At 49.3% G+C, this 26,236-nt stretch overlaps 1 protein-coding gene across 2 annotated transcripts in view; it reads left to right on the top strand.

Moving 5' to 3' along the window:
* The window catches only part of COG3 (component of oligomeric golgi complex 3), a 58,537-nt gene that overhangs the window by 15,955 nt on the left and 16,346 nt on the right, over positions 1–26,236 (top strand). For both annotated transcript variants that reach the window (XM_068165210.1, XM_068165211.1), the window contains exons 10-19: positions 379–505; positions 3,486–3,577; positions 4,999–5,138; positions 6,814–6,974; positions 9,768–9,873; positions 13,508–13,632; positions 16,477–16,566; positions 17,573–17,693; positions 23,244–23,332; positions 23,436–23,570. In XM_068165210.1, coding sequence (XP_068021311.1) covers positions 379–505; positions 3,486–3,577; positions 4,999–5,138; positions 6,814–6,974; positions 9,768–9,873; positions 13,508–13,632; positions 16,477–16,566; positions 17,573–17,693; positions 23,244–23,332; positions 23,436–23,570 — 1,186 coding nt within the window. The remainder of the gene's footprint in view (positions 1–378; positions 506–3,485; positions 3,578–4,998; positions 5,139–6,813; positions 6,975–9,767; positions 9,874–13,507; positions 13,633–16,476; positions 16,567–17,572; positions 17,694–23,243; positions 23,333–23,435; positions 23,571–26,236) is intronic.

The raw sequence follows: 26,236 nt of genomic DNA, 5'->3' as shown, positions 1-26,236 counted from the left end.
CTGGGAGAAAGCAGTGTTAGTCTTATCTCAAGGCCATCCAGAAGCATTATGTTCTCCCAGGCAAAGCAGAGCAGCCCAGATCGGAGGAGAAGAGAAAAGGAGTGGGAATGGAAGTGAAACGTGTAGAATTGTTATGATACAGCTTCTCTTATCCCAGACTTTTCATCCCATGAATCTGTTTAGAACAATCTTTTGTTTTCCTTTTTACACCCAATTTATTTTATCTATTTATTTATTTTACCTATCTATTTATTTGTTTATATTTTTCTACTTCTCTGCTCAAAATCCACTGCTAAACTTTCAAGGCACAGCCTAAAATTACCACACCCTGAAAATGAGCTTCAGGGATGCAGTTACTCTTTTTCATTTCTTGGCCAGGTATCAACAAGTTCTCAGTGAAATCCATCAGTGCTACCTCGACCAGAGGGAGCTTTTGCTTGGCCCGAGCATCGCTAGCACTGTCACAGAATTAACCAGTCAGAACAACAGAGATCATTGTGCTCTGGTAGGTAAAGTGGTCACCTGCTGTGGGGTTTCTGTGGGGTTTCAATCCTCCTTCCCCCCAGTGTGCTTCCTTAATTGGTTGAGTGCAGAATTGTCACTTTTGTTATGACTATAACTATGACTATAACTTTTTGTTATGACTATAGCAAAAGTGATGAGGGATGAACCTCTGGCCAGTCTGAGCTGGTGTCCCTGCCTATGGCAGGGGGGGTGGAACTAGATGGTCCTTGTGGTCCCTTCCAACCCTGACTGATACTATGATACTAATATTTTCAAGTAATGCCTGTTTTAAGTAAGATTAGTCCTGAGGTGTTGGCTGACAGGTTGGACTTGATGATCTCTGAGGTCTTTTCCAACCTTACTCATTCTGTGGTTACTCTGTAAAGTCCCTGCTCCAAACCACCCAGAGGAGTACTTGCAAAAGCAGGAAATGTGGTTACTTAAATTTCATCAGGAGCAAACAGGTAGAGAAGTTGCACCCCAAGGGCTTTTATGTAGCCAGTGGCATCTTTTCAGACCTTAGTTTTACAGCTGATCTCAATAACTGGCATTCAACAAGTCCAAGTGCTGGGTGCTGCAGTTTGGTCACAACAACCCCATGCAGTGCTACAGGCTGGGGTCAGAGTGGCTGGAGAGCAGCCAGGCAGAGAGGGACCTGGGGGTGCTGATTGACAGCCGCCTAAACATGAGCCAGCAGTGTGCCCAGGTGGCCAAGAAGGCCAATGGTATCCTGGCCTGCACTAGGAATAGTGTGGCCAGCAGGAGCAGGGAAGTCATTGTGCCCCTGGAGTCTGCATTGGTTAGGACACACCTTGAGTCCTGTGTCCAGTCCTGGGCCCATCAGTTTAAGAAGGACATTGAGACACTTGAAGATGTCCAGAGAAGGGCAACAAGGCTGGGGAGAGGCCTTGAGCACAGCCCTGTGAGGAGAGGCTGAGGGAGCTGGAATTGTTTAGCCTGGAGAAGAGGAGGCTCAGGGGTGACCTCATTGCCCTCTACAACAACCTGAAAGGTGGTTGTAGCCAGGAAGGGGTTGGTCTCTTCTCCCAAGCAACCAGCACCAGAACGAGAGGACACAGTCTCAGGCTGCACCAGGGGAAGTTTAGGCTGGAGGTGAGGAGAAAGTTCTTCACTGAGAGAGTTGTTTGCCATTGGAATGTGCTGCCCAGGGAGGTGGTGGAGTCACCATCCCTGGAGGTGTTCAAGAGGGGATTGGATGTGGCACTTGGTGCCATGGTCTAGTCATGAGGTCTGTGGTGACAGGTTGGACTCGATGATCTTTGATACTGTGATCTTTGATCTGTGATACTGTAACTCTTAATTTCACACAGCTTCAGTTTAATCAGAGCTGTAGTGATCATCACACAATCACAGGAGCATTCAGGTTGGCAAAGACCCTCAGGATCACCAAGTCCAACCAATAACCCCACACTACAAAGTTCACCCTTAAACCCTATCCCCAAGCACCACATCTCCAAACATTCTTTGAAGGTTTTCGTCTCACTGCATCTCAGACACTAGATATTTGTTTGTTTGTTTACCTTGATCACTCAGCTGGCCAGTGAGATTGTTTGTGCAAACTGCTGGATGCTTGGCAGGCAGCTCCCCTGAGGTCTGCAGCAAACTCAGGCAGGATCAGTGCCGCAGCTTGAGTCCCAGCAGAGCAATAAACAACAACCACCAGGTTGGAAGAGAATTTCAAGATCATCATGTCCAACCTATCAACCAATCCAACCCACCTAAACAACTAAACAATGGCACCAAGCACCCCATCAAGTCTCCTCCTGAACACCTCCAATGATGGTGACTCCACCACCTCCCCAGGCAGCCCATTCCAATGGGCAATCACTCTCTGTGTAGAACTTCTTTCTAACATCCAACCTAAACCTCCCCTGGTGCAGCCTGAGACTGTGTTCTCTTGTTCTGGTGCTGGCTGCCTGGGAGAAGAGACCAACCTCTGCCTGGCTACAACCTCCCTTCAGGTAGTTGTAGAGAGCAATAAGGTCACCCCTGAGTCTCCTCCTCTCCAGGCTAAGCAACCCCAGCTCCCTCAGTCTCTACTCACAGGGCTGTGTTCCAAACCCCTCACCAACTTTGTTGCTCTTCTCTGGACTTGTTCCAGCAACTCAACCTCCTTCCTAAAGTGAGGAGCCCAGAACTGGACACAGGACTCAAGGTGTGGCCTAACCAGTGCAGTGTGCAGGGGCAGAATGACCTCCCTGCTCCTGCTGGCCACACTGTTCTTGATGCAGGCCAGGATGCCATTGGCCATCGTCCTGGCTGCCTGGGCACACTGCAGGCTCATGTTCAGCCTGCCATCGACCAGCACCCCCAGGTCCCTCTCTGCCTGGCTGCTCTCAGCCACTCTGACCCCAGCCTGTAGCACTGCCTGGGGTTGCTGTGGCCAATGTGCAGAACCTGGCACTTGGATGTGTTCAATCTCCTGCCCTTGGACTCTGCCCATCTGTCCAGCCTGTCGAGGTCCCTCTGCAAAGCCTCTCCACCCTCCAGCAGATCAACTCCTGCCCCCAGCTTGGTGTCATCAGCAAATTTACTGCTGATGGACTCAATGCCCTCATCCAGATCATCAATAAAGATGTTAAAGAGCATGGGGCGCAGCACTGATCCCTGGGGGACACCACTGGTGCCTGGCTGCCAGCTGGCTGTGGCACCATTCACCACCACTCTCTGGGCTCAGCCTCCAGCCAGTTCCTAACCCAATGCAGTGTGCTCCCATCCAAGCCAGGGGCTGACAGCTTGGGACACAGGACCGAGCTCCTGGCCCTGAGCAAAGCCACACTGGCTGAAGCACAGCCTGCCCATCCCCTGCACCACAGTGCCCTGAGACAATGACACATGACCTGTAGTGCTAGTAATACCATTTACAATACAGTGATGTAATCCTATCTGTAATGTCTCCTGTGGTACTAATGTAAGGAAAACAATGTAGTAAACAAGCATTTGTGTTTCTGTGACTACAGGTACGAAGTGGCTGTGCCTTTATGGTCCATGTATGCCAGGATGAGCACCAGCTGTACAATGAGTTCTTCACAAAACCAACACCCAAACTGGAGTAGGTGGTACATGCTGGTTTTGGTTTTACTGCGTGTTGTATTTCCTATGCTGTGATGTAGCAGATAGGTTTGGTAAGAGTTGACAAGATAAACTCACCCCACAACTTAAGTGATTTATGCATCAGAGTTTGGTGATGTTCTGTTCTTTTTTCTTAAGCAAAAGTAAATGATCTCAGTAATGTGTCACAGTGTCACCAAGGTTGGAAGAGGCCTCAAACATCATCAAGTCCAACCTGTCACCACAGACCCCATGACTAAACCATGGCACCGAGTGCCACATCCAGTCCCCTCTTGAACACCTCCCTGGGTGGTGACTCCACCACCTCCCTGGGCAGCACATTCCAAAGGCTTGAAAGAGATGAAGACACAGGTGCTTTAGAAATAGGTTTAGGCTGGAGGTTAGGAAGAAATTCTTCACAGAAAGGGAGATTGGCCATTGGAATGTGCTGCCCAGGGAGGTGGTGGAGTCACCATCACTGGACGTGTTTAGGAAGAGATTGGATGGGTGCTTGGTGCCATGGTTTAGTTGATTAGATGGTGTTGGGTGGGGGCTTGGACTGAATGATCTTGAAGGTCTCTTCCAACATGGTTAATTCTATTCTGTTCTACCTGTAGAAGTTTAAAGTGGCACAGCTCTTAGGCAGTTTTGTACTGCCTTTGTGCCAACAGCTTGCAGTCAAGTGCAGATGTGCTTTCCAGTCATCTCAGCATAAAATTAAGCCAATGAACTCTAGCTGTTTTTAATCAAGGATTTAGAGGTTGTGAGCTTCCCTTACTGTCAAGGAATATTTGCATGTGCCTGTGTGTGGGCTGAATGTACCTGGACTCAGCACTGGTTAGGCCACACCTCGAGTACTGTGTCCTGTTCTGGGCCCCTCAATTTAAGAGGGATATTGAAACACTTGAATGTGTCCAGAGAAGGGCAATGAGGTTGGGGAGAGACCTTGAGCACAGCCCTATGGGGAGAGGCTGAGGGAGCTGGGGTTGCTTAGCCTGGAGAAGAAGAGGCTGAGGAGAGACCTTCTTGCTCTCTACAGCTCCCTGAAGGGAGGTTGTAACCGCGAGGGGGCTGGTTGCTTCTCCCAGGCAACCAGCACCAGAACAAGAGGACACAGTCTCAAGCTGTGCCAGGGGAAGTTTAGGCTCAAGGTGAGGAGGTGTTTAAGAGCAGGCTGGATGAGGCTCTGGCCAGCCTGATCTAGCGTGGGGTGTCCCTGCCCATGGCAGGGGGGTTGGAACCAGATGATCCTTGTGGTCCCTTCCAACCCTGACTGATTACTCTACCCTACTCTACCCTACTCTACCCTACTCTTTAAAAGACTTTTGCCATAAAGCAAGCTGTGTTTATTTAGAATGTTATGTGATACTGCAGGAAGCCTCAAAGTGTTCTGCTTTGTCTTATTTTTCTGTTTCTTCCCAGTGAACTCCTGGAGAAGTTGTGTCTTTCATTGTATGATGTCCTCAGGCCAATGATCATCCACGTCATTCACTTAGAGACGCTCTCGGAGCTCTGCGGGATCCTCAAGAATGAGATGCTGGAAGATCATGTCCAGAACAATGGTAACTCATAGCTGGAACCTCCTGCTGTTAACACTCTCCTGAACAGGTCAGATTGTTAAGTTTCAGAGACAGAAAAGAAAGTATAACAGCAGAACTCAGAGCTGGGTTAGGAACTGGCTGGAGGCTGAGCCCAGAGAGTGGTGGTGAATGGTGCCACAGCCAGCTGGCAGCCAGGCACCAGTGGTGTGCCCCAGGGATCACTGCTGGGCCCAATCCTATTCACCATCTTCATTGCTGATCTGGATGAGGAGATTGAGTCCACCATCAGTAAGTTGGCAGACAACACCAATTTGGGAGCAGGTGTTGATCTGTTAGAGGGTAGGAGAGCTCTGCAGAGGGACCTTGACAGGCTGGACAGATGGGCAGGCTCCAGCATGGTGGCATTTAACAAGTCCAAGTGCTGGGTGCTGCACTTTGGTCACAACAATCCCATGAAGTGCTACAGGCTGGGGACAGAGTGGTTGGAGAGCAGCCAGGCAGAAGGAGACCTGGGGGTGCTGGTTGACAGCCAGCTGAACATGGGGCAGCAGTGTGCCCAGATGGCCAAGGAGGCAAACCGCATCCTGGCCTGGATCAGGAACAGTGTGGCCAGCAGGAGCAGGGAGGTCATTGTGCCCCTGGACTCTGCATTGGTTAGGCCATACCTTGAGTCCTGTGTCCAGTTCTGGGCCCCTCAATTTAAGAAGGACATTGAGACACTTGAAGGTGTCCAGAGAAGAGCAACAAAGCTGGGGAGAGGCCTTGAGCACAGCCCTGTGAGGAGAGGCTGAGGGAGCTGGGGTTGTTTAGCCTGGAGAAGAGGAGGCTCAGGGGAGACCTTCTTGCTGTCTACAACTACCCTAAGGGAGAATAGAATAGAGTAGAATTAACCAGGTTGGGGAAGACCTCAGAGATCATCGAGTCCAACCTATCACCCAACACCATCTAATCAACTAAACCATGGCACCAAGTGCCTCATCCAGTCTCTTCCTAAACATCTCCAGTGATGGTGACTCCACCACCTCCCTGGGCAGCACATTCCAATGGACAATCTCTCTTTCTGGGAAGAACTTCTTCCTAACATCCAGCCTAAACCTCCCCTGGAACAGCTTGAAACTGTGTCCTCTTGTTCTGGTGCTGGTTGCCTGGGAGAAGAGACCAACTCCCACCTGGCTACAACCTCCTTTCAGGTAGTTGTGGAGAGCAAGAAGGTCTCCCCTGAGCCTCCTTTTCACTAGGTTAAGCAACCCCAGCTCCCTCAGCCTCTCCTCACAGGGCTGTGCTCCAAACCCCTCCCCAGCTTTGTTGCCCTTCTCTGGACACCTTCCAGCAACTCAACATCTTTCCTAAACTGAGGGGATCTGTAGCCAGGTGTGGTTTGTCTCTTCTCCCAGGAAACCAGTGGCAGAACAAGAGGACACAGTCTCAAACTGCACCAGGGGAAGTTTAGACTACATGTTGGGAAGAAGTTCTTCACAGAAAGAGAGATTGGCCATTGGAATGTGCTGCCCAGGGAGGTGGTGGAGTCACTGTCCCTGGAGGTGTTTAAGAGACTGGATGAGGCACTCGGTGCCATGGTTTAGTTGATTAGATGGTGTTGGGTGATAGGTTGGACCTTCCCATCATGGTTAACTTTGTGATAAGTGTGTTTCACAACTGAACTCATAACTTTGTGTCTTCTTTTTGCCTCTCTTAGCTGAACAGCTGGGTGCATTTGCAGCTGGTGTCAAGCAGATGCTCGAAGACGTGCAAGAACGCCTTGTCTATAGGACCCACATTTATATTCAGACTGATATCACAGGCTACAAGCCTGCTCCAGGTGATCTTGCATATCCTGACAAGCTGGAAATGATGGAGGTAACAGAGCATCAGCATTCTTCCTGTCCTTGATTGGTTTTCTATTTGTATGCAGTATAAACACTTGTGCAGCATGGTGCTTTTTAGGTGGTTTGGTTTTTTCAGTTCTTGGCACCTGGTGGTTAAACTTTGACCTTAAACTGGATGTCAGAGAACACTTAGAGTAGAATAGAATTGAATAGAGTAGACCTGACCAGGTTGGAAGAGACCTTCAAGATCACCAAGTCCAACCTATCATCCAACACCACCTAATCAACTAAACCATGGCACCAAGCACCCTGTCAAGTCTCCTCCTGAACACCTCCAGGGATGGTGACTCCACCACCTCCCTGGGCAGCCCATTCCAATGATGAATGACTCTCTCAGTGCAGAACTTTCTCCTCACCTCGAGCCTAAACTTCCCCTCCACAGCCTGAGACTGTGTCCTCTTGTTCTGGTGCTGGTTGCCTGGGAGAACAGACCAAACTCTGCCTGTCTACAACCTCCCCTCAGGGAGCTGTAGACAGCAAGAAGGTCTCCCCTGAGCCTCCTCTTCTCCAGGCTAAGCAACCCCAGCTCCCTCAGCCTCTCCTCATAGGGCTGTGTTCCAAACCCCTCACCAGCTTTGTTGCCCTTCTCTGGACTCGTTCCAGCAAGTCAACATCTTTCCTAAACTGAGGAGCCCAGAACTGGCCACAGGACTCAAGGTGTGGCCTAACCAGTGCAGTGTACAGGGGCAGAATGACCTCCCTGCTCCTGCTGGCCACACTGTTCCTGATGCAGGCCAGGATGCCATTGACCCTCCTGGCTGCCTGGGCACACCGCAGGCTCATGTGCAGCCTACCATCAACCAGCACCCTCAGGTCCCTCTCTGCCTGGCCACTCTCCAGCCAGTTATTGATGTTACCTGTAACTAATAAGCAAACAATGCAGATACTTAGATTGCACAAGGCTCCACCTAGGGTCCTATGGCAAACCAGGAAGAAGAGGAGCTTTACTGATCATTCTAGATGGAGAAATTACCCTGCTCTTCATGTGTCCTTGCAAGACTCCTTTTCTTGCCTGTTTTGAGATTCATTTTGCTACTTGCTTGCTTTTAAACCTCCAAACCTTGCTATTTGGAGAGAGGTTGTCAGAGTCAATGAATTATTCAAATATTAAAGGCACAGGGCAGAACTGTTTCTCCTGCTGTCCTGCTCAAATATTAATGCAGTTCATTGCTTGCTCTTGCTGCCTTTCAGTGCTCTGAAGCAGACCAAGCAGGGGAAAAGGTTCAAGTGTGGAGCTGTTGAGCAATGCTAGGGCAAAGCTTTCTGTTGAACTCCTTCAGGGACTAAACCAGAGGGTACTTGGGGGCCACCTGCACATGTTCATGGGGATAAAGCCATACAGAATTGATCTGTATGAAAGCCACCTGAATGTTGAGCTGGGTTTGCCTGTTTAGAACTGCTTTTTTCTAGGAGGGTTCACTAGTTACTATTCAGAGGCCAGCAGGAGCAAGGAAAGTGGAAAGAATAGTGCTTCACACAGATCACAGGATCACACAGCACCACGTTTGTGACTCTTCGTTTGGTATGGAAATCTTCCTGCTACTGTTGCAGAAACATTTGTCTATTGATGGGTGGAGCACTAGATGGGTAAAGAACTGGCTGGATGGCTGCACCCAAAGAGTGGCTGTCCATGGCTCCATGTCCCAGTGGAGGCCAGGGACAAGCAGAGTCCCTCAGGGATCAGTCCTGGGACCAGGCTTGGTCAACAGCTTTGTGGGTGCCATGGACAGTGGCATTGAGTGCACCCTCAGCAAGTTTGCTGATGACACCAAGCTGTGTGGTGCAGCAGACAGGCTGGAGGGAAGGGAGGCCATCCAGAGGGACCTGGACAGGCTGGAGAGGTGGGCACAAGCCAACCTCAGGAGGTTCAACAAGACCAAGTGCAGGGTCCTGCATCTGGGTGGAGGCAATGCCAGGCACAAATGCAGGCTGGGCAGGGACTGGCTGGAAAGCAGCCCTGAGGAGAGAGACTTGGGGGTGCTGGTGGAGGAGAAGCTCAACAGGAGCTCTCAGTGTGCACTTGCAGCCCAGAAAGCCAATCAGATCCTGGGCTGCATCAGGAGAAGTGTGGCCAGCAGGGCAAGGGAGGTGATTCTCCCCCTCTGCTCAGCTCTGCAGAGACCCCACCTGGAGTACTGCATCCTGTTCTGGAGCCCCTATTGCAAGAGGGATGTGGAGGTGCTGGAAGGTGTCCAGAGAAGGGCCAGGAGGATGAGCAGAGGGCTGGAGCACCTCTCCTGTGCGGACAGACTGAAGGAGTTGGGGCTGTTCAGTCTGGAGAAGAGAAGGCTCCCAGGTGACCTCATTGTGGCCTTCCAGTATCTGAAGGGGCCTACAGGAAGGCTGGGGAGGGACTGCTCAGGATCTCAGGTAGTGATAGGACTAGGGGGAATGGAATGAAGCTGGAGGTGAGGAGGAAGTTCTTCCCCATGAGAGTGGTGAAGCCCTGGAATGGGTTGTCCAGGGAGGTGGTTGAGGCCCCATCCCTGGAGGTGTTTAAGCCCAGGCTGGATGAGGCTGTGGCCAGGCTGATGTAGTGTGGGGTGTCCCTGCCCATGGCAGGGGGGTTGGAACTGGATGATCCTTGTGGTCCCTTCCACCCTGACTGATACTATGATTTTTCATGTCTTTGAAACACTGAGGAGCTGGATGTAGCTGACTCCTTTTACAGTTCAGCATGCTTTGCTCTGTTGTAACCAAAGCCCTGCAGTGCTGCTGAAGTTAAGGAGGGAAAAATAACATTGTGGCATGTCTTTCTCTGCAGCAAATTGCCCAGAGTTTAAAGGAGGAGCAGAAGAAGCTGCCATCTGAAGCTTCATTTTCAGATGTCCGACTGGAAGATCCTGAGTCCTGCAGCTTAGTGAAATCTGGTATGGAATACATCTCATATTGCCAAGCTAATGCATAAAGGTCATGGAGAGCAAGCATCAACTTGAACCATTAGTGAGAAACTTGAATGTATCTCAAAGGGGTTATGTTTCCTAGGGAAATTCACAGTATCACAAAGGTTGGAAGAGACCTCGAGGATCATCGAGTCCAACCTGTCACCACAGACCTCATGACTAGACCATGGCACCAAGTGCCACATCCAATCTCCTCTTGAATTCATAAGACCTGAACTTTCTCTCAGGGTTCTTAATAACTTTCTTGGGTGTTTTCAAATGAAATGAGACAACTTGATCTTGTTCTTTGGATGGCATTTCTTTGTGATTCAAGTGCAATCCACTCAGTGAAACAACTACTTGTATAGCTGACAGCATCTATAGAACTTGCCATGAGACTGAGCTTCTGTGGTCTCTACTGCAAAGTGTCCCTGCCAGCCAGATTAGAGACACTGCTGCAAGTTCAATATCCTTACTGATGATCTGGAGGAGGGCATTGAGTCCACCATTAGTAAGTCTGCAGATGACACCAAGCTGGGGGCAGGAGTTGATCTGTTAGAGGGCAGAAGGGCTCTCCAGAGGGACCTTGACAGGCTGGACAGATGGGCAGAGTCCAACACAGAATAGAATAGAATAGACCAGGCCAGACCAGACCAGGTTGGAAGAGACCTTCAAGATCATCGAGTCCAACCCATCATCCAACACCACCTAATCAACTAAACCATGCACGATGGCATTTAACAAGTCCAAGTGCTGGGTGCTGCACTTTGGTCACAACAACCCCATGCAGTGCTACAGGCTGGGGTCAGAGTGGCTGGAGAGCAGCCAGGCAGAAAATGACCTGGGTCTACTGGTTGACAGCTGGCTGAACATGAGCCAGCAGTGTGCCCAGGCGGCCAAGAAGGCCAATGGCATCCTGGCCTGGATCAGGAATAGTGTGGCCAGCAGGAGCAGGGAAGTCATTGTGCCCCTGGACTCAGCACTGGTTAGGCCACACCTTGAGTCCTGTGTCCAGTTCTGGGCCCCTCAATTTAAGAAGGATATTGAGACACTTGAAGGTGTCCAGAGAAGGGCAACAAGGCTGGGGAGAGGCCTTGAGCACAGCCCTGTGAGAGGAGGCTGAGGGAGCTGGGGTTGCTTAGCCTGGAGAAGAGGAGGCTCAGGGGAGACCTTCTTGCTGTCTACAACTCCCTAAAGTGAGGTTGTAGCCAGGTGGGGGTTGGTCTCTTCTCCCTGGCAAGCAGCACCAGAACAAGAGGACACAGTCTCAAGCTGTGCCAGGGAAGGTTTAGGCTGGATGTTAGGGAGAAGTTCTTCTCAGAAAGAGAGATTGGCCATTGGAATGTGCTGCCCAGGGAGGTGGTAGAGTCACCATCACTGGAGGTATTTAGGAAGAGACTGGATGAGGCACTTGGTGCCATGGTTTAGTTGATTAGATGGTGTTGGCTGATGGGTTGGACTCTGATCTCAAAGGTGTTTTCCAACCTCATCCTCTCCTCTCCTCTCCTCTCCTCTCCTCTCCGAACCTCTCCGAACCTCTCCTCTCCTCTCCGAACCTCTCCTCTCCGAACCTCTCCTCTCCGAACCTCTCCTCTCCGAACCTCTCCTCTCCGAACCTCTCCTCTCCTCTCCTCTTCTCATTACTGTGTCTATAAATTTGATGTTGCAAAGGGTAGCAAGGTACTGCTATATTATTTTAGGCAGTTCCCACACTGATCACAAACACTTCACAAATGCTTTTGCAATCAATAGGTAAAAATGTAGACATGTTTCCTTTTTTGAATGGTTGCTAACTGGCATTGGAGCTCTGATGCTATTGATTCACCTGTTTCTCAGGATTTAAGGTCAAAATGAAAGTGATACACGGCTTCATGTCTGTCAGGTGTTGTGCAAATCCATTTTGAGTCTACAGAATGATTACAGAGGTTACCCAGCAGGAGCTCTTCTCTTTACAGCTGGCTCACGACACAATTGATTTTGCCATTATTACTGTGGTCATCAACATGGTGTTTAAACCCTGTGCTTTCTGCAACCATTTAATCCATATAGGATCATCCCCAGCAGAAGGGGAAGCATGATGAAGTAAAATTGATGGAATAGAATAGAATAGGTTGGAAGAGACCTTCAAGATCATTGAGTCCAACCTGTCATCCAACACCACCTAATCAACTAACCCATGGCACCAAGCACCCCATCAAGTCTCCTCCTGAACACCTTCAGTGATGGTGACTCCACCACCTCCCCAGGCAGCCCATTCCAATGGGCAATCACTCTCTCTGTATAGCACTTCTTCCTAACCTCCAGCCTAAACCTGCCCTGGCACAGCCTGAGACTGTGTCCTCTTGTTCTGGTGCTGGTTGCCTGGGAGAAGAGACCAACCTCTGCCTGTCTACAACCTCCCTTCAGGTAGCTGTAGATGGCAATAAGGTCACCTCTGAGTCTCCTCTTCTCCAGGTTAAGCAACCCCAGCTCCCTCAGCCTCTCGTCACAGGGCTGTGCTCCAAGCCCCTCACCAACTTTGTTGCCCTTCTCTGGACACCTTCCAGCAAGTCAGCCTCCTTCCTAAACTGAGGGGCCCAGAACTGGACACAGGACTCAAGGTGTGGCCTAACCAGTGCAGTGTACAGGGGTAGAATGACCTCCCTGCTCCTGCTGGCCACACTGTTCTTGATCCAGGCCAGGATGCCATTGGCCCTCCTGGCCGCCTGGGCACACTGCAGGCTCATGTTCAGCCTACGATCGACCAGTACCCCCAGGTCCCTCTCTGCCTGGCTGCTCTCAGCCACTCTGACCCCAGCCTGTAGCACTGCATGGGGTTGTTGTGGCCAATGTGCAGAACCTGGCACTTGGATGTGTTCAATCTCCTGCCCTTGGACTCTGCCCATCTGTCCAGCCTGTCCAGGTCCCTCTGCAGAGCCTCTCTACCCTCCAGCAGATCAACTCCTGCCCCCAGCTTGGTGTCATCAGCAAATGTACTGCTGATGGACTCAATGCCCTCATCCAGATCATCAATAAAGATGTTAAAGAGCACAGGGCCCAGCACTGATCCCTGGGGCACACCACTGGTGCCTGGCTGCCAGCTGGCTGTGGCACCATTCACCACCACTGTCTGGGCTCAGCCTCCAGCCAGTTCCTAACCCATCTCAGTATGCTCCCATCCAAGCTATGGACTGACAGCTTGGCCAGGAGTTTGCTGTGGGGGATGGTGTCAATATTGTTTTCCCTTTTCTGTTGTTGTTGAGCATCTCCTGTAGTTCTATGATCACAAGTAATTTATTTTCCCCTTTTCTCCTACACTTCTTTTTTTCCTTGTGGTTGTTTGGCCCTTTCAGAGCTAACTGGGGAGGAGGAACTGTCATTTGAGACATGCCCCTAAAACTGCCTTATGAAAGGTTGAGCCTGGACCACCCCTGAAAGTGTATTCATGTCTGTCCCAGCCATGTGCTCTATACGTAGCAGAAATCTAGTAGTGACCTGCTCAGAGGGAGCAAACCCCAAGCCCCTAGCCTGTTTGGGTGCCATAAAATGTCTTTACTTCTGTGGAGCTGCTGTGAAGTGCAGTTGATGTTGTTGACAGGGCAGCTGAACAAGTTTATGATGCCTGTGTTTTGCTTTTCCCCAGGTTCAGCAGAATCCCTTAATCCCAGACACCAGACCACGATTTCACCAGCAGATCTGCATGGAATGTGGTATCCTACTGTCAGAAGGACTCTAGTCTGCCTCTCCAAACTGTACAGATGTATAGATGTATGTAGAAGCTTCTTTAATTTCCTTTTTAAGTGCAGCTGTGGAGTGTGTAGCACCATCTCCAAATGTTTTGATGCAAATTACAAGTGGCCAGTGACTGGCTCCTATTATCTCTTAGCCCTTGCATAAACAGCTGAAGTGACAAGTGTAGGTCATTGTTCACAAGCTGATCCCTCTGCAGAGCTCTCCTATTTATCAGTGGGTGGGATTAGTTGATGTGACATACCAGCTTCTGGCTGGTTGAAGATGGACTTAACCAGGTGTTCATGGCTGAGGTGGAAAGCTGAATCTGATAGCTATGTGGTTTTACTTGGGTGGTGTCCATGAACAAAAGGTTTTATTCATGGAGCATCCTATGCACTTTGAAGGCTGAACAACAGTCAGTAACCTCCACACTAAATGAAGCCTTAGACCTTGGTCTCCTCACTTCCACACTGTTCATCCTTTCCACCCTCCAAATCAAGCTGCCATATCCAAACTGTCTCACAGGGACAGATCCAGAGTACTGACTCAGTATTCACTTGGGGGAGTGCTCCCAGTCCAAGGCTAAACCCTAATCCAATAATTTAAGAGCAGGAACATAAAGCTGTGTGGGGTCCAGGCAGCCTTGAATTCATCAGCATTCATTATGCCCAGTGAGAAATGGGCTGTCCCAGGCTGTCCTAGGGTGGCCCCTCTACCCCAGATGCCACAAGAAGTGGCTCCCCAAAGTCTATTGTCACATCCCCCTGGGAGAATAAGCAAAGACTGGTGGCCTGCCCCAGTCAGATCCTGGGCTACATCAAGAGAAGTGTAGCCAGCAGGGCAAGGGAGGTGATTCTCCCCCTCTGCTCTGCTCTGCTGAGACCCCACCTGGAGTACTGTGTCCAGTTCTGGAGCCCCTATTCCAAGAGGGATCTGGAGGTGCTGGAAGGTGTCCAGAGAAGGGCCAGGAGGATGATCAGAGGGCTGGAGCACCTCTCCTGTGAGGACAGACTGAAGGAGTTGGGGCTGTTCAGTCTGCAGAAGAGAAGGCTCTGAGGTGACCTCATTGTGGCCTTCCAGTATCTGAAGGGGGCCTCCAGGAAGGCTGGGGAGGGACTGCTCAGGATCTCAGGTAGTGCTAGGACTAGGGGCAATGGAATGAAGCTGGAGGTGGGGAGATTGAGGCTGGAGGTGAGGAGGAAGTTCTTCCTGATGCAGGCCAGGATGTCATTGGCCTTCTAGGCCACCTGGGCACACTGCTGGCTCATGTTTAGGCAGCTGTCAATCAGCACCCCCAGGTCCCTCTCTGTTTGGCCCCTCTGACCCCAGCCTGTAGCTCTGCATGGGGTTGTTGTGGCCAAAGTGCAGCACCCAGCACTTGGATTTGTTAAATGCCATCCCATTGGACTCCGTCCATCTGTCCAGTCGGTCGAGGTCCCTCTGCATAGCTCTCTTACTCTAACAGATCAACATCTGCTCCCAACTTGGTGTCATCTGCAAATTTGCTGATGACTGACTCAATCCCCTCCCCCAGATCACTAATAAAGATATTGAACAGGATGGGGCCCTGCACTGATCCCTGGGGGACACCACTGGTGCCTGGCTGCCAGCTGGCTGTGGCACCATTCACCACCACTCTCTGGGCTCTGCCCTCTAGCCAGTTCCTAACCCAGCACAGAGTGCTGCTGTCCAAGGCAGGGGCTAACAGCTTAGGTAGCAGTTTGCTATGGGGGATGGTGTCAAAGGCCTTGCTGAAGTCCAGGCAGACCACATCCACAGCCTGCCCCACATCCAGCAGGCAGTCACCTGCTGGATGTCCAACAGAAACAAAGCAGTGTTTGCTTCTCGAGCATTTGTAGACTTGCCCTTTAGAGTCTGGTTTATGTCTGTTGCCCAGCCTAGCATAAAATGCTAATAGTTAATGTCTCTGAGAAATCCAATGTGAGAGTTTTTGTGGCTTTTCTGTGCCTGTTGTGTCTTTATTAGGTGGATAAAAAAATATCATTGATCAGTGTTATGTGACATTGAAGCCAGGATGCTCTTTGCTTAAAAAGAAGCTGGAAAGCACTCATACTTTATTGCTTACTGTATCAATCTCATTAAAGATAAATGAGTTATTTGCCCTTGTTTTCAGGCTAGACCTTTGGAGATGAGCTGGTTTCTGTGTGCTTTGCCAGGCTCATTTCCTAGTGTGTCTGCAGAGTGATTTATTTCTGCACCGAGATAACTCTAGCAGAAGTGGTGAGCCCTGCCTGCACCCTGTAGATAGGAGGAGACATGGCTGAAGTGGCACTGGCAGCTCCTGGGGCACTCAGGGTTGGCATGCACTGTGGTGTAGTGCTGTGTCCCTGTGGTTAGCTCAGCTGTGTGATCTCGTTGCTGCAGCTGGATGAGTTACTTCATGGCACTTGGGCCGTGGCAGCTGTCATGTTTGTTTACTAACCTGACACAAACATGAGGTAATTTGAGTTTGCTTGAGGTTAAACTCACTTGAATGAGCTCACATCTCTTGCAAGCATAAATTGCAGGCACAGATTGTTACCCTGACATAAAGTGTCTGGGCAGGTTACCCAGCAGGCATCATTCATGCTGTTAGCTGTGAACATATTAGGCTGTCACTGACCAGGCCACTACCTGAGTGCAGATTCAGAGCTGGGTTGAGCAGGGTGTGCTTGGGAGTGTAGCTGTATCCAGGCAGACAAAATGCCATGTATCAGTGCTCCAGCCTTGTCTTAACTGCATTTAGACAAGGTGTTTGTAGCTAACTAATCCTGACTTTTAAGTGCTGGTAAGCACCCCTCTCACAAACTGCAGCCTTGAAGTGGTGCTTCAGCTTTGCTAACACGTGTCTTTTGGCTCTGATTTTTCTCTCCCCCGCAGAGGGCAGTGTTTCAGGGATTATCACAGGAGGCCTTATCTGCCTGCATCCATTCTCTGCTGGGAGCTGCTGAGGCTATCAGCAAAAACAAGGTCAGAATTTGTGCTTTGGGTGTGATTTCTTCATCCTCACTTTTTCTTCTGCGTGTATCTGAAGGCATTATGCAATTGTCCAGGGTTCTTATTGAAATATCAGTGAAAACATGTTGCTGTGCCCCTGGGATGGGATGGGATGGGATGGGATGGAATGGAATGGGATGGGATGGGGTAGGATGAAATGGGATGGAATGGAATGGGATGGAATGAAATGGAATGGGATGGAATGAAATGGAATGGAATGGAATGGAATGGAATGGAATGGAATGGAATGGAATGGAATGGACCAGGTTGGAAAAGACCTTTCAGACCACCAAGTCCAACCTATCACCCAGCACCATCCAATCAACTAAACCATGGCACCAAGTGCCCCATCCAGTCTCTTCTTAAACACCTCCAGTGAAGTTGGTGAGGGGTTTGGAACACAAGCCCTGTGAGGAGAGGCTGAGGGAGCTGGGGTTGCTTAGCCTGGAGAGGAGGAGACTCAGGGGTGACCTTATTGCTCTCTACAACTACCTGAAGGGAGGTTGTAGCCAGGTGGGGGTTGGTCTCTTCTTTCAGGGAGCCAGCACCAGAACAAGAGGACACAGTCTCAGGCTGTGCCAGGGGAGGTTTAGGTTGGATGTTAGGAAGAAGTTCTACACAGAGAGAGTGATTGCCCATTGGAATGGGCTGCCTGGGGAGGTGGTGGAGTCACCATCACTGGAGGTGTTCAGGAGGAGACTTGATGGGGTGCTTGGTGCCATGGGTTAGTTGTTTGGGTGGTGTTGGATTGGTTGATGGGTTGGATGTGATGATCTTGAAGGTCTTTTCCAACCTGGTCTATTCTATTCTATTCTAATGGTGGCAGCTCATTAATAAGGCTGCTAGTGTTAATTTTGGCATAGGAAGTAACCGATGAAAAAATGGAGGTGTTGAACCTTTGCTCTTCATTTAATTGTGCTTGGTTGGTTGGGTTTTTTTTTAACACACAATGCATGTTCTTTCTCCTCTTGTGCTGTAGAGCCAGGTTGATGGACAGCTGTTCTTAATAAAGCACCTCTTGATTCTCCGTGAACAAATCGCTCCTTTCCACACTGATTTCACCATTAAGGAGATTTCCCTGGACCTTAAGAAAACTAGAGGTACTGAACAGTTGCTGGCTGCAGAAGGGGATGGGCTTGGCCTCCCTTCATGTACCAGCAAATAGTTCTGGGTTTATTTTATGTTCACTTGCAATGACCTTGTTCTAACCTCTTGCTTTGTTCTTACCTCCTCTGAAAAACAAAAGGAACTCCTTCTCTTGTTCAGAGCAGTTCAAGGTGTAGCTAACAGATATCTTTATTTCTGCATGAAATGTGTTTCACTGCATTTTGCTGCTAACCTAACCTATTTCTCCAGTGCTTTTTTCAAGGACAGCTTGGTTAATCCTGTATTCTATATTCTATTCTGTAATCTTCACTTCTATTGCACAGAGATCTTTTCCTCCTTTTCTGGCCCTTTAAAAGGAATATCTTTGGTTGCTGCTGGTGGATTTAACAACACATATTTGACTTGCCTAGAACAAATCAAGGTTCCCTGCACCTTTCTTTAGTGTTGGAAAGGATTCCTTGTGTTGCAAGTTCAGTAGGCAGCATTGTTGAGTGGTTTTATGTAGCAACCAAGTCTGCTGTAGGAATGGAAACTAGAGTTTAAAGGAATATCTTTGGTTGCTGCTGTTCAGCAGGTGGATTTAACAACACTCATTTGACTTGCCTAGAACAAATCAAGGTTCCCTGCACCTTTCCTTAGCTTTGGAAAGGATTCCTTGTGTTGCAAGTGCAGTAAGCAGCATTGTTGAGTAGTTTTATGTGGCAACCAAGTCTGCTGTAGGAATGGAAACTAGAGTTTAAAGGAGTATCTTTTGGTGCTGCTGTTCAGCAGGTGGATTTAACAACACATATTTGACTTGCCTAGAACAAATCAAGATGCCCTGCACCTTTTTTTAGCTTTGGAAAGGATTCCTTGTGTTGCAAGTTCAGTAAGCAGCATTGTTGAGTAGTTTTATGTAGCAACCATGCCTGCTGTGGGAATGGAAAATAGAGTGGTTTATAGTCACAATATCATAGAATCAGTCAGGGTTGGAAGGGACCACAAGGATCATCTAGTTCCAACCCCCCTGCCATGGGCAGGGGCACCCCACACTAGATCAGGCTGCCCAGAGCCTCATCCAGCCTGCTCTTAAACACCCCCAGGGATGGGGCCTCAACCACCTCCCTGGACAACCCATTCCAGGGCTTCACCACTCTCACAGTGAAGAACTTCTTCCTCTCTTCCAGTCTGTATCTTCCCACCTCCAGCTTCATTCCATGCTATGGTTCCTGTATTCATGCTAGGATTCCTATATAAAATGCTGAAGAAAACCTCTCTCAATACAAAAGTGAGCTGTCATGCTCTTGTTACAGAGACAATGGGAAAAGTAACTTGAAGCATGCCAAGTTTCTGTCCTTCCACTCCAGAAGACAAAGCTGAAGTGAGGACTCTTCTTTCCTGCCATCTAACATGCTGCTGTTTTAACACTGAAGCAAGCAACTCTCACACTAACCATTTCCCCTGTTGCATTTGAACATCAATAAAACCACCTACCTGTTGAGTAGTTTCTAGTTGACTGGAGGGTAAAGGGCAAATACATCCTTGTGGTGTCTTGTCCTGGCTGACACACAAGTTTGTTCTCCCTCTTCACTTCACTGAATAAACTTTTGTGCCAGCCAGTGCTTTACACAGGGTAGTGGTAAGTAATGGAAAACACTTTCTTTACATTGGGTGGTGGGAGTGGTGCTGAAAAGATGTACATTATGTGCACCCTCAGCAAGTTTGCTGATGACACCAAGCTGTGTGGTGCAGCAGACAGGCTGGAGGGAAGGGAGGCCATCCAGAGGGACCTGGACAGGCTGGAGAGGTGGGCACAAGCCAACCTCATGAAGTTCAATAAGAGCAAGTGCAGGGTCCTGCATCTGGGTCGAGGCAATCCCAGGCACAAATCCAGGCTGGGCAGTGACTGGCTGGAAAGTAGCCCTGAGGAGAGAGACTTGGGGGTGCTGGTGGACAAAAAGCTCAACATGAGCTCTCAATGTGCTCTTGCAGCCTGCAAAGCCAATCAGATCCTGGGCTGCAGCAGGAGAAGTGTGGCCAGCAGGGCAAGGGAGGTGATTCTCCCCCTCTGCTCAGCCCTGGTGAGACCCCACCTGGAGTACTGCCTCCAGTTCTGGAGCCCCTATTCCAAGAGGGATGTGGAGGTGCTGGAAGGTGTGCAGAGAAGGGCCAGGAGGATGAGCAGAGGGCTGGAGCACCTCTCCTATGAGGACAGACTGAAGGAGTTGGGGCTGTTCAGTCTGGAGAAGAGAAGGCTCCCTGGTGACCTCATTGTGGCCTTCCAGGATCTGAAGGGAGCCTACAGGAAGGCTGGGGAAGGACTTCTCAGGCTCTCAGGTAGTGCTAGGACTAGGGGGAATGGAATGAAGCTGGAGGTGGGGAGATTGAGGCTAGATGTGAGGAGGAGGTTCTTCACCATGAGAGTGGTGAAGCCCTGGAATGGGTTGTGCAGGGAGGTGGTCGAGGCCCCGTCCCTGGGGGTGTTTAAGAGCAGGCTGGCTGAGGCTGTGGCCAGCCTGATGTAGTGTGGGGTGTCCCTGCCCGTGGCAGGGGGGTTGGAACTAGATGATCCTTGTGCTCCCTTCCAACCCTGATTGAAACTATGAAACTATGCTTGATTCTTCATGTAGAGTAGCATAGGCAGGTAGGGCTTTTGTGTTTGGGATGAGCTGTAGGAGGAAAATAGCACTGCTAATAGAGGGTTCACTGTGCTGCAGCTGAGCTTTCTGCACATAGATGGAAAACTCCATTTGGGTTTTCTAGACAAAGGGACACTGCTTAATTGTATAGGAAGTGCCCAGTTTGGGGGTTTGTAGATGGAAAACTTCATTTGGGTTTTCTAGACAAAGGGACACTGCTTAATGTATAGGAAGTGTCCAGTTTGGGGGTTTGTAGATGGAAAACTCCATTTGGGTTTTCTAGACAAAGGGACACTGCTTAATTGTATAGGAAGTGCCCAGTTTGGGGGTTTGTTTGAAGCAGTGTAATGATAGGGCTCATGTGCCTGAAGTACACAGTGGCTCACCCTGTGACTACCTCATAGGCTTTTCCTCAAGATCTTGGTCTCTTTTGGGAGTCAGAGGCATTTCTAGGAAATCAATGAAGAGAGCAAAAGGGATCATTTGCTGTGGTCTTAACTGCATAGGAGTGCAAGTTCTTAGCACAGTGCAAAACCTACATGCTTACATATAGAGTGTTCCTTGTGTTTAATGCCTGTGACAGCACTTTAACTCTTACATATTATTTCCCTTCTGTTTTATACAGCAAGAGGGGGGCAGAAATGCTTTTGTAGTGCAAACAATGCATGGATATGTAGGATGATAAATCATGGAATCAACAAGGTTGGAAAGGACCTCAGAGATCATCAAGTCCAACCTAGCACCCAACACCTCAGGACTAACCAAACCATGGCTTTCAAGTGCCACCTCCAATCCCTTTTTGAACACCTCCAGGGATGGTGACTCCACCACCTCCCTGGGCAGCACATTCCAATGGTCAATCACTCTCTCTGTGATGAACTTTCTCCTCACCTCCAGCCTAAACTTCCCCTGGCACAACTTGAGACTGTGTCCTCTTGTTCTGGTGCTGCTTGCCTGGGAGAAGAGACCAACCCCCACCTGGCTACAACCTCCCTTCAGGGAGTTGTAGAGAGCAAGAAGGTCTGCCCTGATCCTCCTCTTCTCCAGGCTAAGCAACCCCAGCTCCCTCAGCCTCTCCTCACAGGGCTGTGCTCCAGATCTCTCCCCAGCCTCGTTGCCCTTCTCTGGACATGTGCAAGTGTCTCAATATCCTTCCTAAATAGAGGGGCTCAGAACTGGACACAGGACTCAAGGGGTGTGGCACTAAATGAGTGACATTAGGGCAATTATCCACACTGGAACTGTATTGATAATTTTATCCCAGTTTGACTAGATTTCAAGTTGATGACCTCCTATTAGCACTGTAAGAGTAATTTCAGGCATTGTGGCTTCTCCTGTGTGGGATATTTTGTGCAGACCATAAACAGGAGTGTGTACCAACCTAGGTGTTTTGGTTTTCAGTCCTAACTAAAATAACTAAGTGCAGTAGACATGAGTTCCAGTTCTAAGTTATTTTGTGCAACTCTACTTGACTTTTTCCCAGGCAACCTGGGTCAAGCTCTGCATATTGGTCATCAATGTTTAGAATAGAATCATAGGATCAACAAGGTTGGAAATGACCTCAAAGATCATCAGGTCCAGCCTGTCACCCAACACCTCATGGCTAACTGAACCATGGCTTTCAAGTGCCACCTCCAATCTCTTTTTGAGCACCTCCAGGGCTGGTGACTCCACCAGCTCCCTGGTCAACACATTCCAATGTCCAGTCTCTGGGAAGAACTTTCTCCTTACCTCCAGCCTAAACTTCCCCTGGCACAGCTTGAGACTGTGTCCTCTTGTTCTGGTGCTGGTTGCCTGGGAGAAGAGACCAACCCCCAGACTCATGAGTACTAGACCATGGCAACAAGTGCCATGTCCAATCCCCTCTTGAACACCTAAGTGTTTAGCTACATATCTTAGGTAAAAGTCTTTCACTTGAAGATGTTGCTACAGAAGGAGTGGAGCTCACAGAATTTGTGTGCTGAAACACTGCAGCAAGTAGCAGTCATTTGGCAGGTCATTGGTTTATCCATTTAGGCTGCACAACTGTTAGATTTAAGAAGGATATTGAGACACTTGAACATGTCCAGAGAAGGGCAACAAGGCTGGGGAGAGGTCTGGAGCACAGCCCTGTGAGGAGAGGCTGAGGGAGCTGGGGTTGCTTAGCCTGGAGAAGAGGAGGCTCAAAGGAAACCTTCTTGCTCTCTACAACTCCCTGAAGGGAGGTTGCAGCCAGGTGGGGGTTGGTCTCTTCTCCCAGGCAACCAGCACCAGAACAAGAGGACACAGTCTCAAGCTGTGCCAGGGCAAGTTTAGGCTGGAGGTGAGGAGAAAGTTCTTCACTGAGAGAGTTGTTAGCCATTGGAATGTGCTGCCCAGGGAGGTGGTATTTCACTCAACCACCTCTCTGGACAACCCATTCCAGGGCTTCACCACTCTCATGGGGAAGAACTTCCTCCTCATGTCCAGTCTGAATCTCCCCACCTCCAGCTTCATTCCAATAGAATTCCAGCTCTTCACAGAAATAAAACCATAGCCATGTCATTTTTGACTAGAGCCAAGTGCATTTGGAGTCACTGTGCCTGGAGGTGTTCAAGTGGGGATTGGACGTAGCACTTGGTGCCATGGTTTAGTTAGTCCTGAGGTGTTGGGTGACAGGTTGGACTTGATGACCCTTGAGGTCTTTTCCAAGCTTATTGATTCTATGATTCAAGTTACCCACAGGTGCAGTTGCAAAGCAGTTTGCCAAGCTTTGTGTGCTTCTGTGCGTGTGCACTTCTGAATCCACACCTAGCCCCAGTGGAATCATTAACGTTATCGTCCTGATCGTGCTGGACCATTTTTCATTAGTGGTTAAGAGCTTATTAGCCTGTTTGATGAGTTGTTTCTAATTCCTGGAGCTGAATGCCACTGCCTTACAGCCTGAGTGACTTTTCTGCTTCACAGATGCAGCGTTTAAAATCCTGAACCCTAAGGCCGTTTCAAGATTTTTCCGGCTCAACAGCAACAACGCCTTGATACAGTTCCTGCTGGAGGTAAGATGGAGCCTTGCTGCATTGAGGAAAATTGGGTCATTTGGAAAGTGGGTGGTGGTCTCTGGCAAAGGAAAAGGAGAGACTTGTTGGTCTTGTGTTCAAGGGCACTCCAGAAATCAGGGAACATTATATCGACTCCAAGAAAGATGTGGATCGTCATCTGAAAGCAGCCTGTGAACAGTTCATCCAGCAGCAAACCAAACAGTTCATAGAGCAGCTGGAGGAGTTCATGACCAAGGTAAAGAAACATGGTGTGTGTTTGTTAGCCTGACTGAAATACTGCTAGGGCCAAGGGAATTTAGGGCCAGGAGGATTGGCAGAGGGCTGGAGCACCTCTCCTGTGAGGACAGACTGAAGGAGTTGGGGCTGTTCAGTCTGCAGAAGAGAAGGCTCCCAGGTGACCTCATTGTGGCCTTCCAGTATCTGAAGGGGGCCTACAGGAAGGCTGGGGAGGGACTTCTCAGGCTCTCAGGTAGTGATAGGACTACTTCAAGTTACTTTTCCCATTGTCTCTGTAATAAGTGCATGACAGTCCACTTTTGTATTGAGAGAGGTTTTCTTCAGCATTTTATATAGGAGCCATAGCATGAATTCAGGAACCATAGCATGGAATGAAGCTGGAGGAGGGAAGATACAGACTGGAGGTGAGGAGGAAGTTCTTCCCTCTGAGAGTGGTGAAGCCCTGCAATGGGTTGTCCAGGGAGGTGGTTGAGGCCCCATCCCTGGAGGTGTTTAAGCCCAGGCTGGATGAGGCTGTGGCCAGGCTGATGTAGTGTGGGGTGTCCCTGCCCATGGCAGGGGGGTTGGAACTAGATGATCCTTGTGGTCCCTTCCAACCCTGCCTGATACTATGATACTATGAATTACTGCTGAGATTGGGCATAGGAGAAGCTGCTAGTTCTGTCTGAGTAGCTGGAGGTGATGGCATTCCTCATTCTAAGGTCAGGCTTCCCTTGGAGCTCCACCAACAATGTTTCAAGCCCTTTTGAGATTAATGTAGGGACAGAACACAAAGTAGCTTGCTTTAGAAAGCAACCCTTAGGCTTCTTTGATCCAGAAGCTTAATGTTTCAGTGAGTTAACACAGGTCAGTGCAAGTTGGCAGGGACGTGTCTGTTGGTGGGAAAACTCCTACCTTGACTGAACATGTAAAACAATCTTGGGTCATACATGCTCTTGAGGGGGGCCTTGGAGTATGGCTGTGAAGTGTTAGCATTTTTAGTTCTTGGCATATTTGATACCAGTGAGGTGCTTGCTGAGCAGGGCTTGCCCTGCAAGTGCTGTTTGTGACAGAACATCCTAGCAGAATTTGGTCTGAAAGATTATAGGGAATAAGGGGGGGAGAATACCAAACAAGCACCAAAAAAGAAGTCTTGTCACAATATACATCTCCCTGGATCCTGCTTGAGGGCTCAGAGTCTCCAGCCACCCTGAGCAAACTACACAACAGCATCTGTTACTCCTGAAGCAAGAAAAGTGTCTCTTGGATCTTCCTGCACTGAGAATAAGTGACATGACCTCTGAGAGGCTTGGGCTGCAGCACTGCATGGACATCCCAAATGTCCCAGCTGCTGTATTTGGGGAACTTAGGATATGACAGGATTGAATTTGCTGCTGTGTTGTTGCAGAGGCGTCCAAGCACCCTGAGCACAGCTCCCAGGACAAGATGTAAGCAGGCAAAGACATTTGTTATGTTACACAGCAAGGTTGTGTAGCCTACCAGAAGGCACATGTGTCACATCTCCACTGGCCTGTGTGGAATTGAGGCATACAACAGGCTAAAATAACCAACCAGTATTTTTAGCACATCCCCAATTCTGCCCAGTTCCTTCTCCTCACTCACAAGATGTTTACATTCTTTTCCAAGTCAGAGACCAATCATAACCTTCCAAAGCTGTCCAAACCCAGCATTCCCCTACCGAGAGGTGCTTGCTGAGCAGGGCTTTCCTTGCAAGTCCTGTTTGTGACAGAAGATCCTAACAGAAGTTGGTCTGAAAGATTATAGGGAATAAAGGGAGGAAAACACCAAGCAAGCCCCCCAAAAAGAAGTCTTGTTACAGTACACTTCATTCTGGAACCTGCTTGAGGGCTCAGAGTCTCCAGCCATCCTGAGCAAACTACACAGCAGCATCTGTTACTCCTGAAGCAAGAAAAGTGTGTCTTGGATCTTTCTGCACTGAGAATAAGTGACATGACCTCTGAGAGGCTTGGGCTGCAGCACTGCATGGACATCCCAAATGTCCCAGCTGCTCTATTTGGGGAACTTAGGATATGACAGGATTGAATTTGCTGCTGTGTTGCTGCAGAGGTGTCCAAGCACCCTGAGCACAGCTCCCAGGACAAGATGTAAGCAGGCAAAGACATTTGTTATGTTACACAGCAAGGTTGTGTAGCCTACCAGAAGGCACATGTGTCACATCTCCATTGGTTATTCTCCACTGGCCTGTGTGGAATTGAGGCATACAACAGGCTAAAATAACCAACCAGTATTTTTAGCACATCCAGCCCAATTCTGCCCAGTTCCTTCTCCTCACTCACAAGATGTTTACATTCTTTTCCAAGTCAGAGACCAATCATAACCTTCCAAAGCTGTCCAAACCCAGCATTCCCCTACAGTGAGGTGCTTGCTGAGCAGGGCTTGCCCTGCAAGTGCTGTTTGTGACAGAACATCCTAGCAGAATTTGGTCTGAAAGATTATAGGGAATAAGGGGGGGAGAATACCAAACAAGCACCAAAAAAGAAGTCTTGTCACAATATACATCTCCCTGGATCCTGCTTGAGGGCTCAGAGTCTCCAGCCACCCTGAGCAAACTACACAACAGCATCTGTTACTCCTGAAGCAAGAAAAGTGTCTCTTGGATCTTCCTGCACTGAGAATAAGTGACATGACCTCTGAGAGGCTTGG

Source organism: Melanerpes formicivorus, unplaced genomic scaffold, assembly GCF_026170545.1.
Source record: "Melanerpes formicivorus ecotype bairdi unplaced genomic scaffold, bMelFor1.0.p_v2 SCAF_87, whole genome shotgun sequence".
Lineage (NCBI taxonomy): Eukaryota > Metazoa > Chordata > Aves > Piciformes > Picidae > Melanerpes > Melanerpes formicivorus.
Note: the sequence above shows the minus strand (reverse complement) of the source record. Positions and strands in the feature narration are given on the sequence as shown.